This window comes from Excalfactoria chinensis, chromosome 6 (assembly GCF_039878825.1).
Source record: "Excalfactoria chinensis isolate bCotChi1 chromosome 6, bCotChi1.hap2, whole genome shotgun sequence".
In the NCBI taxonomy this organism is placed as follows: domain Eukaryota; kingdom Metazoa; phylum Chordata; class Aves; order Galliformes; family Phasianidae; genus Excalfactoria; species Excalfactoria chinensis.
In genome coordinates, this window is record NC_092830.1 from 23,294,845 (window position 1) to 23,310,093 (window position 15,249).

General features: G+C 36.6%; 1 protein-coding gene across 2 annotated transcripts in view; it reads right to left on the reverse strand.

The window, feature by feature from the left end:
- PLCE1 (phospholipase C epsilon 1) overlaps positions 1-15,249 on the reverse strand; it is a 147,280-nt gene that overhangs the window by 76,707 nt on the left and 55,324 nt on the right. For both annotated transcript variants that reach the window (XM_072339606.1, XM_072339605.1), the window contains one exon: positions 5,014-5,299. In XM_072339606.1, the coding sequence (XP_072195707.1) occupies positions 5,014-5,299 (286 nt within the window). The remainder of the gene's footprint in view (positions 1-5,013; positions 5,300-15,249) is intronic.

Consider the following 15,249-nt stretch of genomic DNA (forward strand, 5'->3'; position numbering starts at 1 on the left):
GCTCAATTACATATCTTTCCATCTTGCAGCAATATAAACTGCTAGGCCCAGAAAGTCAGACCTAAGTGCGAGAAGAGCAATGCTGGCAGAGTTTAATTCTTTGTGCCTAGAGCGTCCCCTCCACTACCAAAACCTTGCCATGTAAACCCAATACAGTCACCTTTCTTACGATCAATATAGCCTGCCTGCATATAATGAAATCAGTTTTCTTCTGATCTTGGTCAAAAATTGTCTGCATGAACTGCAACAACTATACCCCCTAATCTGATTCCAGTGAAAATTCTGGCTCAAACAACTACGAGTAAACTTTTATAACAATTAATTTGCATGAAATAGAACAGGCTGAGAAGCAGGATTTCCTTTCTAGGGAGAGAAATCTGGTTTCAATCCAAACTGTATTGAAAGACATTCCCAAAATTTCTTACTAACCAGAAATTTTGAATTACATACAGACACTAAAACAGTGCAGCTGGAATGTCTTCAGTACTTGCAAGTGAAAATTATGTTCTCTGTTGTAACAAAGACACTGACAAGGATGTGAACTTCACTGACCAGCTGTGGGAACTGCAGACCTTGGTGGTTCCCGGCAGCCCACACTCAGAATGCCCCTGGGCCAGCAGGACCTGAGCTGCAGCCCATCAGCAGGGAGCCAGCTGAGAGCAGCGCTTCCAGACCCGCTGCTCTGCTACAGAGCAGACCATACAGCCCTTCTTAAAGACTCTCATTCCCAGATTCACGTGACTTGGAGTTCTGGTTTGGAGGTCTGGCACGTTTGGAAGTCTGCGTGTGGAACTCAAGAGTCCACCCACTGTTCATCCCATGGGCATTAGTGTTCTACTGCTTTCAGATCCAACTAAAGTTACAGGGTGATCTCTAAATGGTTTACGTCGTTCTTACCAGAAAAAAACTTCCTTCTCCCCTGTATTGGTGTACTGGTGATCAGAATAAGGTAGAGTTGTTCTTATTGTACACAGAAAAGGAAGAGTTTAGAGTACCTTCAGTGAAAGTTTTCACTCACCTCTGATGAAAGCAGCAACTACAAGTCTGAATGTTAGAGATCTACACAAGGACTGCTTGTGCTACTGTGAGGGCTTCCATGACTAGGTAAGAAAGGAGAAGAGTTTGTTGCTCCATTGATTATTTTAAATGTTTTGTTAAACTACAGCAGCAAGTCCTAATGTTCTCAACAAGAAAAAAAAAAAAAAAGTATATTTTTACATACTTCCTCAACTTCAGAAGTTAGTAAAACAGTTGTGTCAGTGAAAGCACTTTGATACAATTCTGTGTACCAGTGAGCTAAAAATGGGCACTCAAACAGTTCTCACGGAATCAAAAGAAGCAGCCAGGCTCTATACCTGATGCCTAGTCATATTGCCACAGTGACACTGTACTACAGTTTACAATCACATAGTTGAATGTATGACTACAGTGAACCTATGACAGAATTTCACTTAAAAAAAAAAAAAAAAAAGCACCAAGTAGAATAAAACTGGTGACTCAGAGGGTTAGATGGAAAATTTGTCTCAATAGGTAATTTCTCTCAATGAAATAACTGCATGGATTACATCCGCATAACAGATCTCTCAATTTTTCCTTTCAGTACAGTCACACATCTGCTACTTCCTACTTCTTCCAGCCTTTCATGTAACTCTGACAGCACAAGAACAGAACTTCCAAAAGAATACAGCAAACAATACTCCCAGCCCAGGAGAAAGAGCTTGTCCAACCTCCTTCCACTTTGGAATGGAAAGAATTATAGAATTATATTTAATTATAAAAGCACAAGTTTTAGAAAGCCAATAAACTGAAGCCTACTTTTTTTTTTTTTTCTTACTTGAAAGATAAACAATTTAAACCAAATTCAAATACATTACTAAAACACATTTTTCTTCAAAATCATTTGTCACTAGTAATTTTTGGCTAAGACATATGCAACTCTTCCAGTCCTAAGCAAGTACCTTAAAAAGTAAGATTAGAATTACCTAGGAATAATATGTTTAAATGAAACGCAAGAGAATATATACAGGCATGAGAAACTACAATATTAATCACAGCATATTTTTAACACGAAAAGAATTCTGCTTATGTAACAGGTAGACATTTTGCTGAAGTCCTACAAACCCATTGAACTGAAGTACATTATACACATACAATTAACAAGGGCAATTTAGAGATCTCAAATCCAGGAAATAATTTGACAAGATGAAGCACTTGACAGTAGCAGTGCAAGATGAGTTTGCCTCTGTTTTTCTTCCAGGATTTTTTTTGAAGTGAAATCAGTTTTTACGAATAAGAGCCCAGGAGAAAAGAGGGGTGATGAAGCTTGACCATAGAATTGCCACTTTCTGTCTGTTCAGGCCACAGATATGTAGGATTTTACTCCAGTATACAAGAGTATTTGTCACTGTCTAGTGCTGGAAGTAAAGCAAAACATGGAAAGCACCTTCACGTAACTAGTTTTTCCAAGGTAAAAAAGCTATCAAATTGGATTCACCACAAAAACATTTTAATTACTTCATAATGATTAATCACTTCATTTAGCATTTAATTGCAACAACTTTAAATATTGCAGTGTTTACAGAAAAAAGCAAGAGAAACATGGACTTGTTAGAGCACAACCAGAGAAGGACTTCAAAACCAATCCAAGAAATGAAACACCTCCCCTGTGAGGACAGGCTGAGAGGGACTGTTCAGCCTGGAGAAGAGAAGGCTTAAGAGGAAGCACTCAAGGTCAGGCTGGATGGGGCTTTGAGCAACATGACTGAGCTGCAGGTGTCCCTGTTCACCACAGTGGAGTTAGACTAAATGACCTTATAAGGGCCTGTTCTAGCTCAAGCAATTCTAGTATTCACATTATATATATAATATATATTATATATATCATTATATAACACATTATATTTCCACCTAGGACAGTGCTATTGCTGTTTAAATTTTCACTTGTTAATGGCCTCTTCTACTTAGTACAAATTATTAATATGGTTGCCTACCTCTCGACAGTAAGGCATAGTGCCACAGTGCTCAAGCTACCACTATCTCATCTGCTGCCAACACCAGAAAAGTTAACATTTTGGAAGACTATTAGCTGCAGCTGCTTATAGTGTTCTCAGATAAATTACTGTAGGGTATTTCCCTGCATCATGAGAGCACTTTGGTTTGGGTCACAGTGAGTCAGCAAGAGGTCAAGTGTCTCTATGTTGCTCTATGCTGCACAAACCAGACACGTCTGTAATTTGTCTTTCTGAAAGAAACAAATCAGTGCTCTGCTGCACTTCTATCCAGGACCTCATGCTTGGAGCTTTGATTGTACCATGGCATCTTCCTAAATTTCTAAAATACAAGTTTAAAGGAAGAACTCTAAGTCTTACGCTCTCACACAATACTTGAAAATCTGTCCTTTCTTGTCATAGCTTGTGAATCACAGTTACAAGAAACATCTGCTTTTTCTGATCAAAACAGTAAAAACAACATGAGAGCAGTCTTCCCTCCTTTCTTCAATAGGCCAACCGACATGAAGAAATACAAACTAAAAAGATACAGTGCTATTTTCTGTTTCTGTTAGTAATTCAGGGCAATGCACTACACTGAAACTTCCTGGGCACTCACAACCCTTCACTGCCAAAGCAGATACTTATTTTCATCTCCCTGACCTCTCTTCAACACGTGACAAATAAGTTAGATGTACTGCCAAGCTTCTCTGAGAAAGCAAGGTGATGAACGCACGAGTTTGAATCCTTTCTGGAGAGCAGTGAACCACCAGCTGAAGGACAAATCTTCACTATTAAACCACACCAGGACCAATACAATTATTTACTTTTCAACAGAGTGGTCAGATGACATGCTGCATTTACAGTAAATCCCATACTGCATTTGGCAACAAAGCTGTTATCAACTGAAACTTTTCACCCAGAAGCTAATCTCATCTAAACCAGGAGTAAGAGAGGGTGTTGCACAGATTAAAATAATGCTTTTAAGAATCTGCATGTATAGGACAATTGTCTTTCTTGAAAGGCCATGAATAACAAACACAACTCTAACTTCATAACACTGTTGGGCTCCTTGCTGATGCTGATGTCTATGTTTGCCAAGGAACATTCTATAAATACTTTTAAAGATTCTGTTACAAGTATCTTTGTAACTTCCCTGTTATATCACCATGACATACCTTAAAACAAATCTTCACATTCAGAAAATCTCAATACTCATTTGATTTATCTGAAGAGAAAAACTATTTAAAACTAGAATGGGCCACACATTGGCATTAATTACAAATTAATTTAAAAGGTAGTACAAAAATCCTATTGTAACGTAATTAATTCACACCAAGCATGCATTTTTTCTAGTTTAACTTCATAAACTTACCACACTAAATGACAGAACAGTAACCTTACTCCACACTAAGACCATCAGCATGTAATGTTAATATGCAGCATCCATCATCAATAGGTATTATCCACATAGAAAATACCCTAATTATTCAGAATGATAAAATTCTAGAAAGATGAAGAATCCAGGAGAAGATCAACAGTAAATTAGTAACAAAATGTATATACTTATCAGACAGTTCTCTGCTGGCAACTGGTTCCATAATGACAACAAAACAAACTGAGCATAGTATATACTCCTTTCTGTAGTCCTAAACCAAACCATATCATGAACAGGAGCTCCACTTAACTAAGAAATATCACAGAAAGGAGAACCCTAACAACAATGGCTTCAGAATTATCTTTGGATGCAGACAAGAATGTTACAAAAAAAAAAAAAAAAAAAAAAAAGGTGAGAGCATGTTTTTTCTGTAATAATCTTTTCTGTTTTGAAGGCATTTCTATGTTATTAAACTAATAATGCTAATTATTATGACAGAATGAATTGCAAATAACGTTCTTCGAGAACATGGAAATCTTTTTACCTGTTGATATCAAATGAATATATAAATCACAAAATATTATACAGTATTTTGCGATACTCCCTGCACTTAAAATGGACAAGGTTCAAATGGTAAATCTTTATTACCTTTAAGCATTGTTCTTCCAGCCGATCCTCCAAAGATATTCAGAAGACCACTTCTTGCTCCTAATGATGTAGTTGCTTCTAGTAAAGCACCAGTTATGTAGTTAGAGAGCGCAGTCCTCTGTGAAGTGGCACGATACTGACAGAAAGCACCTGTTGCACATGGCTTTACACATAAACCATCACCTTTGCATATACAGGCTGTATCTAAGGCTGGAAGTTTTCTCAGTAGTTGAGGAAAATATTCAAAGATGTCTTCTGCTCCTTCTTCTCTCACGGTATTGAGGATCTGTGAGAAATGAAAAAGGATAAAATTAGTCCATTTGCTTATAATAATAATCTAAATATAAAAAAATAAAAATAAAAATCCAAACTAGCATGACTTGATTTAAAGATCAACAGCCTCTACAAGAAGGTGCTATGTTAAATGCTACTCTTATGCATTAAACCTAAAGTATCTACAAACCTTGGACTGACTTACAGAGACTTTGAATTGGTTTTCTACACAGGCTATTTAAATAAGATGGCATTTTGGCTTTAAATCTACAGTTAACAGCACTGTACTGAAAACTGCTTTTAAGAATCATGAGTAGACAAAAAGAGCAGTACATCAGGCCAATATTTAAAATGAAGAGCATACACAAAAGTATTTATAAGGTTATTAAATATCCTGCATTTTCATCAAAGCCTTACTTAAAGGTAACAGTAGCAGAAAAACAGATCCACTCAGGGGTTGCACTTTTTCTTGCCGAGTAGGGCGGGTTTTTGTAAACAGAAATGGTTTTAATCACTGTGAGCAATCATTCAAAATGTTCTGGTGTCATGTTCATTGCATTATTTCCAGCCTATGCACAGGTCCTCTATCTAATATTGGTTTAGTACTCTTTTTCCAATATTTGTGCTAACACACTAATGAACTTCAGTCTGTGGCTTAGCAACTAAGTAATGTTTGCTTATTTAAGTGTCTAATGATCAAAGCAAGAATCTGGAAGAAATCTTTTCATTTAGTATGCATGGAGAGACTTGATTCTTTGCATTCTTTTATGTTGACTTATTGATTAACACTAATAACTTGTTTCAACTTCTGTGATTTGTAATGGCAAATTGCATAGTGAAAACTACTAAACTAGAAAATTAACATAGGAAAGAGTCATTATATCTCTTACTTTGACAGATGCCAAGACAATTTTTCTTTTTTTTTTTTTTTTCCCCAGAGAGCATATACGCATATAACTGACATCCTACATTATGTCAGTGTTATTAAATAAATTGGTTTAGTCTAAGACAGTTACCTTCACAAGCTCTTTGTTATTAATGTAGGAAATCAAAATGTATGCTTTATTGTCTTTACTCCTCAGATGTGCAAAGGAAGTACAACGTACAATGACTGCTTCTTGTGATTCATGGCCACTTTTTGCTACTCTTGCCCTCATATAAAGACAATCCAGATAAGTACTGGCATGGTAGGAAGCACATCCAGTTCTACGCTGCAAACATACACATGCTTGGTCAAATGCTGAGACACTGTTTGCACAGCACAGGCATGCTGCATGTCAGGAGCACCCATGCTCCCAGGGAGACAGACCCAAGCCCAGCACAAAAAAGGATGAGCAGCCCCCAGCACACAGATCTGCATGTATGCACTTCTATCATACATCTGCATGTCCCTATCATTTGGTGCAGGGTCAATTGGCCACCTCCCACAAGGAACCTCTACAAAACACTACTAAATTCACAAGTTGGGAAGTTCTTGGGTTTTTTACGCCATAAAATAAGAAATCAAATACAACGCCATAAAGTACATGTCTCATCTTGGCTTCAATTTTTTTCATTAGCAACTTCTTGGGGACAATGGTAACTTGTATTCAAAAGGTAGTAATTTATTAACTACTGATGTAAATCAATGATTTCAAAAAGATAACTGATATTTATTAACAAAAATTAGAATATACATTTTGAATGGTGCCTATGACTTATATAACTCAGTTCCACAGGAAATATAGCATGTTTTGGGAACTTTTTGACTCTCAGAAAGAACATCATACACCTCCACTTTTATTCAGAAAGCAAGCTCACTCTTATCGACCCTGTAAATGGTGTCTGCAGGGAGCTGTGTCATGGCCATTTGACACAGCTTTCCACAAGGTGCGCTGCTGGACTTGCATTATACACAGATCATGAGCATGTCACACATAGTAGACAAAATTAGTCTTTTTAGCTTGTTTTAAAAAAAATATTTAGTTAATGAAAATAATTTAAGTTTTCAAAACCACAGTTACCTTCCAAAATATTTTAAAAATTGGGTTCTGCAACTTATAAAGGCATGTTTTGTTGCCTACACAACTGAAATTTCTTTCAGCTGCCAAAGCAAAGAAACCATTTGTTGACAGAAATAGGCGACAGTGTTTTGCTGGAGAGATTACACATAGAATAATGGTGTTAATCTCTATTGTATAAAAGTAGACTTCAGGGCACTAGCTGTCTCCAAAGACTCCGCGCTTCATGCAACATTTTCAAATAGTGTCTGTTTTGTCAAATCAGAGCTCTGCATGCAAAACTTCTGCTACAAACAGACAAGGTTACAAAAAAATGATAATAATAATTAAAAAAAAAAAATTAGAATATACTTATCTGCCATCAATTGAACAAAACCCATCAGAACAGGCAAACATTTGGTGGCATTTGGAAAAAGCCCTCACTAACATTCTACAACTTTTGGTTAGCCCTAAAGTGGTCAGGAAGTTGAACTGGATGATCCCCAAAGGTCCCTTCTGACTGAACTATTCTAATGTATCCTATCTGCATTTATCCTCTGGTAGCTGATAGTGAAAATCATCCTTCAGTGAGATTGCACCAGACAATGGGGATGCATAATTTTGCCTGGGAGACAAAGTTAATTTCAAACCAGGGCTTCGGGCTCACCCTGACAGATACAGTTATACTGACCTGTATAACTCATTTTCTCTACTGAAGAATAATTACCTTAATTAACAATGAACGTGAATCAAAAAGCAGCATTAAACTGGCAGCCACTCCTCAAAAACAACCTCCTGCAATGGGTGCAGCACTCCTGGTTCACTTATGCCTTCTGTACCAAATTAAAGATTTCAAAGCCATCTGCAGCCTGATGCCACTGTGCCTCACATAGTTTATATGTCAAGCTGTAATGCACAAGCAACTGAAGATAGAGTCTGAACCTAAAAGTGCTGTAGAATTAAACATACTTCAAGTTTATTTTATTTAAAAAACACACTTTTAGATACTGCAAAGTAAAGCACTGACTTAATTACAGGAAGGAGTTTAGGATTAACTTCCTTCTCTGTACCACTTGCATGACCAAATACGTAAGTGACAGCATCTACATGCAACCATAACATCTCAAGATTTACTTCAAAAAATAAAAGCAATACATGTTAACGCTTTTTCTTTTCTCCTGATGTTACACGCTTTACTTTTTAAAATGTGCTACAGCAGGTAATACCACTATAGCAGTATTACAATGAAAGCATATTGCGGCTTTGATAAATGTTTACTTTCTTCTGTTTGCAAAGCTTAAAAAGATATTTTAGTGGTAAGTAAAAAGCACACAAAAATTACTTGCCACATGAAATTTTTCAAAAGAATACTGAAGAAAAACATGCCCTCCAACTCAAAAGGGAAAACCAGATTTAAAATAAGAATTAAATTCAGGGAGAGCTCCATCTCTTTGGCTTACAAACAAGTCCATATTTGGAAAATAAATGGAAACAGCATAGATCTTTCGGATGTTAATAATGTAGCTAATAAATCATCAGAACTTTACTTTAAGAAAACTCAGTTTTGCTTCTAGTAATTTAAAATGATATCTGCAATTTAACTTATTGATAACCCTCAGGCAATAAAATTTCTTTACAGTGAAAGCGGACTCACTGCATTAACATGACTTTTATTAAGATATTTTTTAAAAATAAGTATAAAAACAAGGAACGTAATGCTAGCCTTGACATTTTTTTCTCTTATAGTCTTTTCTTCTGAATAATCATCACTGCAATTGCAAATTGTTGCCTCCTTTTCTCCTCATATTTCTGTAGGTTTACTACATAAAAGTAGCAGAAAAGTAAATACTGCAAACATTCCCCCATGCATATGACTGTACTGGAAATACTGAATGTAGAAGCTCACAGAAGTAATTGCTGTGATCTCTTACTTAAAGTTACATGTATCTCTTCCTGTTTATTCTAATGGTTTTGCTGTTTTTCTTTTTGCATTTGTTTCTGCTGCAGGTACTTAGCCTAGAACCTCAGGGGCATATAATCAGTTTGACAAACATCTAGCAGTTGCTCCGCACCTATGAACTCCAGAACCTGGAATTAAGATTTCCATGTATTAGAAAACAGGCTCAATGTACCTAACTTTATCATTGCAATAAAGCATACGTTTGTCCGAAAAGCTCACCATAAAGAACAGACATGGAAAATTACAGTTATTGTTATGATGCTACAAAAAAATAAAAAAAATTAGAAAATGGTTCTCTGATGAGGGGCTTAACAGTTCATTGCATCGTTTCTGACATGCACCTGTGCAAAGTTTTTCTGAGCAACATTCACCAGTATATCTAGAATGATCAAAATGAAGCACTGAAATGGAAGGGGTATGTATATGCTCGGACAGAACTAGGCTCCCAAGACCCAACTTCTTGGCCACATACTGAAGACTTACTCTTAACATCTTTACCTACAGAATCTTCTATGATGGAAGGGCTGCCTACAGCTCTTGTGAAGTATTCCTGCAACATGATTCCTTCTTTCACTATATGCCTATAAAGACATTTTAAACACATGTAAACCAGAATGGTACACTACTATTCTCAGATGAAAGATCATTTAAATGTCCCTGAAAATATTAAAGTTTTAAAGAATAGGAGAGCCTAAACACAATTAGTAACATAGGAACAGCTGCTCTTTTAAATTTCTTCTGTTCCTAGAATAAAAATAATCAAAATGAATGAATTCTGACAGGGATTTTTCATTTTGGAATGAAAGGGCATTCAGAAGAAAACTAGTCCATGTCCAAGGACAATCCTATAAGCTTTTAAATGTATTTATTCTACTAAAGTAGGACTCTACAGCAGATAGCAATCTGCTGTGAAAAAAAGCATTTGGGTCAGAAAGAAAAGAACACGAAGTGAAACTGGGTGGAGGGGAGAGTGGATGAAAGAAAAAAAATATGGTAACTAGAATGAGAATTTGCTCAGGATATCAAAGAGAAAGAGGCATTAAAGCACTTGGTCGATACTTCAGTTTTATGCCTTTCAAAATTGCATGTCAACACCAGACTGCAGCATCTATTTAATAAAACTCAAAAAGGGCAACGCTGATGGCCTGATCATTTTCTGAAGAATCTTAGGTTTTCCAACACTTACCTCATTCAGGTTATGACTATACCCACAAGATCACTGCTCTTTCTCACTATCATCACCTTTTGAAATATGCTCTTATTTTAATTGGGAAATTACCTAATGAAATTTCCATTAATAAATTACTTTTCCTGACATTCTTACCTGCAAAAGTGTTCACCCCATTAACCTCAATATACCACTCAACATTATTCTGTCTAAAAAAGAGTGAGGCCATAGCCCAAGGAACATTTCTTTCAGCTACAAAAGCCATACTGAACAAAATTACTTTAAGATGCATCCTGTGATCTACCTCGCTCACTTGGTTACTTTCCATACAGTGCAATGCTAAGTTATTAATAACTTGATTTTCACAGGTGATTGAACTGACAGTTGTCAGAGCTGAAGAAACACTGAAAATCAGACCAATTTATGAAGGAAAGGTCTTCCACTGATTTGGGATTTAAAGTCAGGTCATGCCAACTCATGCAGACTTCTAAGCCAATACAGAATCATCACTGACATCATTTTTCCTCAAAGTCATTCTTTCAGAAATGTTATTTCTGCTATGCACAACTACAAATGAGTCACACCATTTTATACAATCAATTCTCTATGTTTCATTTACAATAATCTTGTTTGGGTAAAACCCAGGTACAAAGACACAAGGCTAGCACTGTGTAGGCCTGCTCTGGAAAAGTGCTGCAGCTCTCTGACCTAAGCTAACTCAAGACTAATTACTCCTTTCTCAGCACTGTGCTAACAAGAGATCCCATTTCTGGGCAGGCCTACCTACTTGCTCATGCTTACTGCATCAAGTAAGAAAGAATCTAGTTACTATGCTTCCTCCATCAATTTCTTCCCTGTGCTCTCCTAATGGCATTTCTGCAGAGAAATTCACCATAAGATTTGGTTATGAAAACTGCAAAGAATCAGATTCAGTGTGGACAGATCTCTGCAGTGACAAGAGCAAAAATAAATAAATAAATATTAAAATAAATAAAAAATCTTAAGTTACCAGAGAAAAATGTTTTATCATATTTTCCATTCTTACTGTTAAAGTCACGAAATAAAATTGCAAAATGCATTTTATTTAATTTATAAGAAAATGTAGATGAAAGACATCTAAAAGCAAATATTACACATGCAAATATAAATGAATAAACACCTATAAATAACTTCATTATAAATTTCTCCTGCAAAAGGTCCAATTTTTGGCAAAACTGCATATAGATGCAAACATTTTTTTCAGTGAACAAAACGGTGAGTTTATAATTTGGGCAATTTTACACCATGTACCTGTTTTATATATAGAAGTACAAAACTGCTGTGCCAATACAGAGATGTCAAAGGATTTCAGCTACAAAGTTATAATTTAAATGTAAAGAAAGTAACAGCTGGAGATACAGAGTTAAAACCTGCATCACTGCCAACGTTCTACACTGGGAAATATCAAAAGACTTGCCATCCTCACCCAACTTTCATGGGAGAAAAACAGGGGTGCTACAGCTTTAGTATAGAAGAAGGAAACCTGTTATTAGTAGACTGTCTAAAAGATGAATCTGCTGCAACAATTTTTGATTAAATTACCAAAGATGAAAAAATATATTTGATACTCAATGCATTTACTGCTACATCTATTTTGTCCAAAAGAGTGTATCTATCTGTATTTCTCGCTATCATGTACTCATGTTCTCAAAAATACATGCAATGTCCCCATATCCCAGTTATGCAGCTAATTCAGAGCTGAAGAGCGTTAATGTGTTTGACAAAGATGATGCTGTGAACAGTGAAGACAATTCTACTCATTGATCTCGTTCATATCAGCCACCATGGGATGCTATCAAAACTCTTTTGAGGAACTGAACTAATTTGAGCTGTGTGTTTTTTTCTTTAATTAAGGAATTTTTCAGTGTTTAGAGTGAAAGTTAAACATTCAGATTGCTTACGCAGTACCTTCTTGCTGGCACTCAGCTTCTATGGCTTGTGACCAAATAAGCACTCATCAGAAGAGCAGACCACATTTTTCGGTATACATCTCACACAGCTCTGCTATCATACAAGACAGATAAGGCAGAAGATAAAAACTATAATCGAGTGAATTCCACTTTTAACTTACTATTCAAGATTATTTGGATGATGACAAAAAGGTCATCCAGGAGTTTCAGTAAATTATACAACTTACCACTGTTGTATGAGATCCACTAACTATCCCAAGCTGCTTTGATTTCCCATTCATTATGACACACTGTTGCAGGGTTTCTCCCTAGGTGTAAATGCAGAAAAGCCCTGTGGGAGCAATTACAGTTCTGCGAGTGGAATCAAGTTCAAAAATTCCCACAAATCTTATCCCAGAATTTCACAGTCCATCCTTTTCTGGCTAGCAGGCAACATTCTTAAACTATTAACAACCATCTCAGATTTGTTTTTCAAATTATTTTTAAGAGTGCTACATATCATGACACTTCTTCACACTCAACAGTTTTGGAGATGCATTTGAATTTCACCCTTCAGGGAAATACATGTGCTTGTGCAATGACTGTTCAGAACATTAGGGGTTAACCATGTTCTCTATATCTTAATTTTCTCATATCTTGCTATCTCTATGCTTTTTTCACATGGTGCCTAAACAGAGTATGTTGACTGCTGAGATGCTAATTTCCGTAATGGAAAAATTCCTTAAAATATCTCTGGACTGCTGAAATGCTGTTTTTTGTTTGAAAAAATGCCTAGAATACAGTGCAATGGTACAATCTGAAAAGTACCTCATAACGTACTGGGAATAGTCATCGCAGTAACCAGGAACAGAGAACAGTAGAAATACTGGGATAGATCTACAGAGCCAAAAGAGAAATGCCCTCTCCAGACAGCACATGTATGGCTGACAGAGCGGGTGTGCTACATTGTCTGTAGCAGACCCTTTATTCCTCTGAAGGAAAGAAAGATGTCACAGGAGAGGAATAGCAGCCTTCAGACACATCTCCGTCACAGGAATCAATGCTTGCTCCAGCATACTCACAGCAAGTTCTAATTCACTCATGGCAAAGGACAGAATCGTGTTTTTCCAACACTGAGAAGTGTTACAGAGGCAGGGAAGCCTTCCTTTGCTTTTCCGTACAAGCTCCCAGTTCTAACAATTTAGATAAAACACTGCAGTGGCCCATTCCCTTCATTCACCAGCCCAGCAACTGTCATGTGCACACCCTTGTAATGTCGGTTCTCTAAAACCTTTCAGACTATTTCTCTTTTCAGTGACTAAGAAGTTGTGGACCTTCAGGTGAGAGCACAGGACACAGTACCATGCCACTGAGCAACAACACTCACTTACTCAGCAGCAATTTTGCTGTGTATTAAATTTTACACAGTAAGCTGTATCCAGGCAGTGCAGCACAGAAGAGCAGATGACACATATGGAAAGAGATGAGTTCATCCTGGTAATGCAGGGAGCAGTGCTGATGGCAGCTGGAAGGTTTCCAACAGTGAACAAGCACAGACGTGCTCAAATATTAAATATTCATTAACTGATGTTCTGTGAACTTTCTGCAGCTTCAATTGCCATTACTGAATGTGCATTGCCTCACCAGCCAATATTTCTTATGAATTGCATGCTGTCAAGGATGAGATCATTGCAAGGAGCAGAAATGACTTTAACAAAGTGTCTTGCAAAGGCAAACCTTGAACATAGCATTTATCAGAAACTGCATCAGCCATCCCCTTTCGGTTCTTGTATATCATCAGTGCCATAGTAGTGAAATATTTTCATTCTCAATCACAAGAAAATGTCTCTGTTTTAACCCAAGTATGTTTGAGAATTGGTTTTACTTAAATCAATACCTCCTGGACCAAACTTCTAACAAGCTGTCATTTTCATTTTCGATAAATCCTGGCTGCTGTTAGTAATACTGGAATTCATTAAGACAATAATATTAATTGTTTAAAAAGTCATTACCAAATGAAGGATCGTCTTAGGACGATCTCCTTAAGAATAATGGCATAAACATTAAAGGCAAATTATCTTCTCATGGGCAGCTGTTACCTTGCAGAGTATAAACTCTGATGATCTTCAAGAAACAACAACTTCAGAAGTTTTACGTACTTTAACCCACACTACATTAAAATGGAACAAGTACAGACAAAGATCACAAAAATTAAACTCTCAGATCTGGATGAAAACAGAAACAGTGTGATACAGAAGGGGCACAAATCTCCACTCCCAGGAAGCCCCACTCCTGAATCCTCAAACCTACGCAGAAGGAGCAGTAAAATAGTGTTTGTTATTTCTCATGGCAGGTACTACTCATCAGAACAGTCAGCTTCAGAAGTGAAGTAGAGGCTGACAAAACACACATTAATTAACTGACATTCAAAAGATTGCTCATAAGCACTTAAAAGCTCAATTTGATGGAGGATCTGAAAGGATGACACCAAACAAACCACAGCCTCACAGTTCAGCAACATGAAACTTCGTTATCTGCAAGAGATTTCTCTAACCTTAACCAGAAAAGGCTAGAAGTACCAGTTTCTGATCATCCTTATATTTCTTTATATTTCTGTTGACACAAGCATATGTAAAAGTATCTTTCTTGATAGCTATTATTTAACTGCTAAATTCGTTCATTTGCTTCTTCAGCCCGAATCTTAATTCTTCTCTTCTTCTACTCCGCAAATTAGTTTTCTGAGTTAAACTTGTTAGCTTTTCCACCCTTTAATTCTTTTTGCAGCCATTGTTCTCTTTTTCTTCTTTAAATGAGTGCTTATTTAGTTCCTCCAAGCTTATATTAACAAAATACAAGGCATACAAACAACCTGCTGCCTTAGTAGCTAACTAAATTAAATATACCGTATTTAAACACCATTGGTATTTC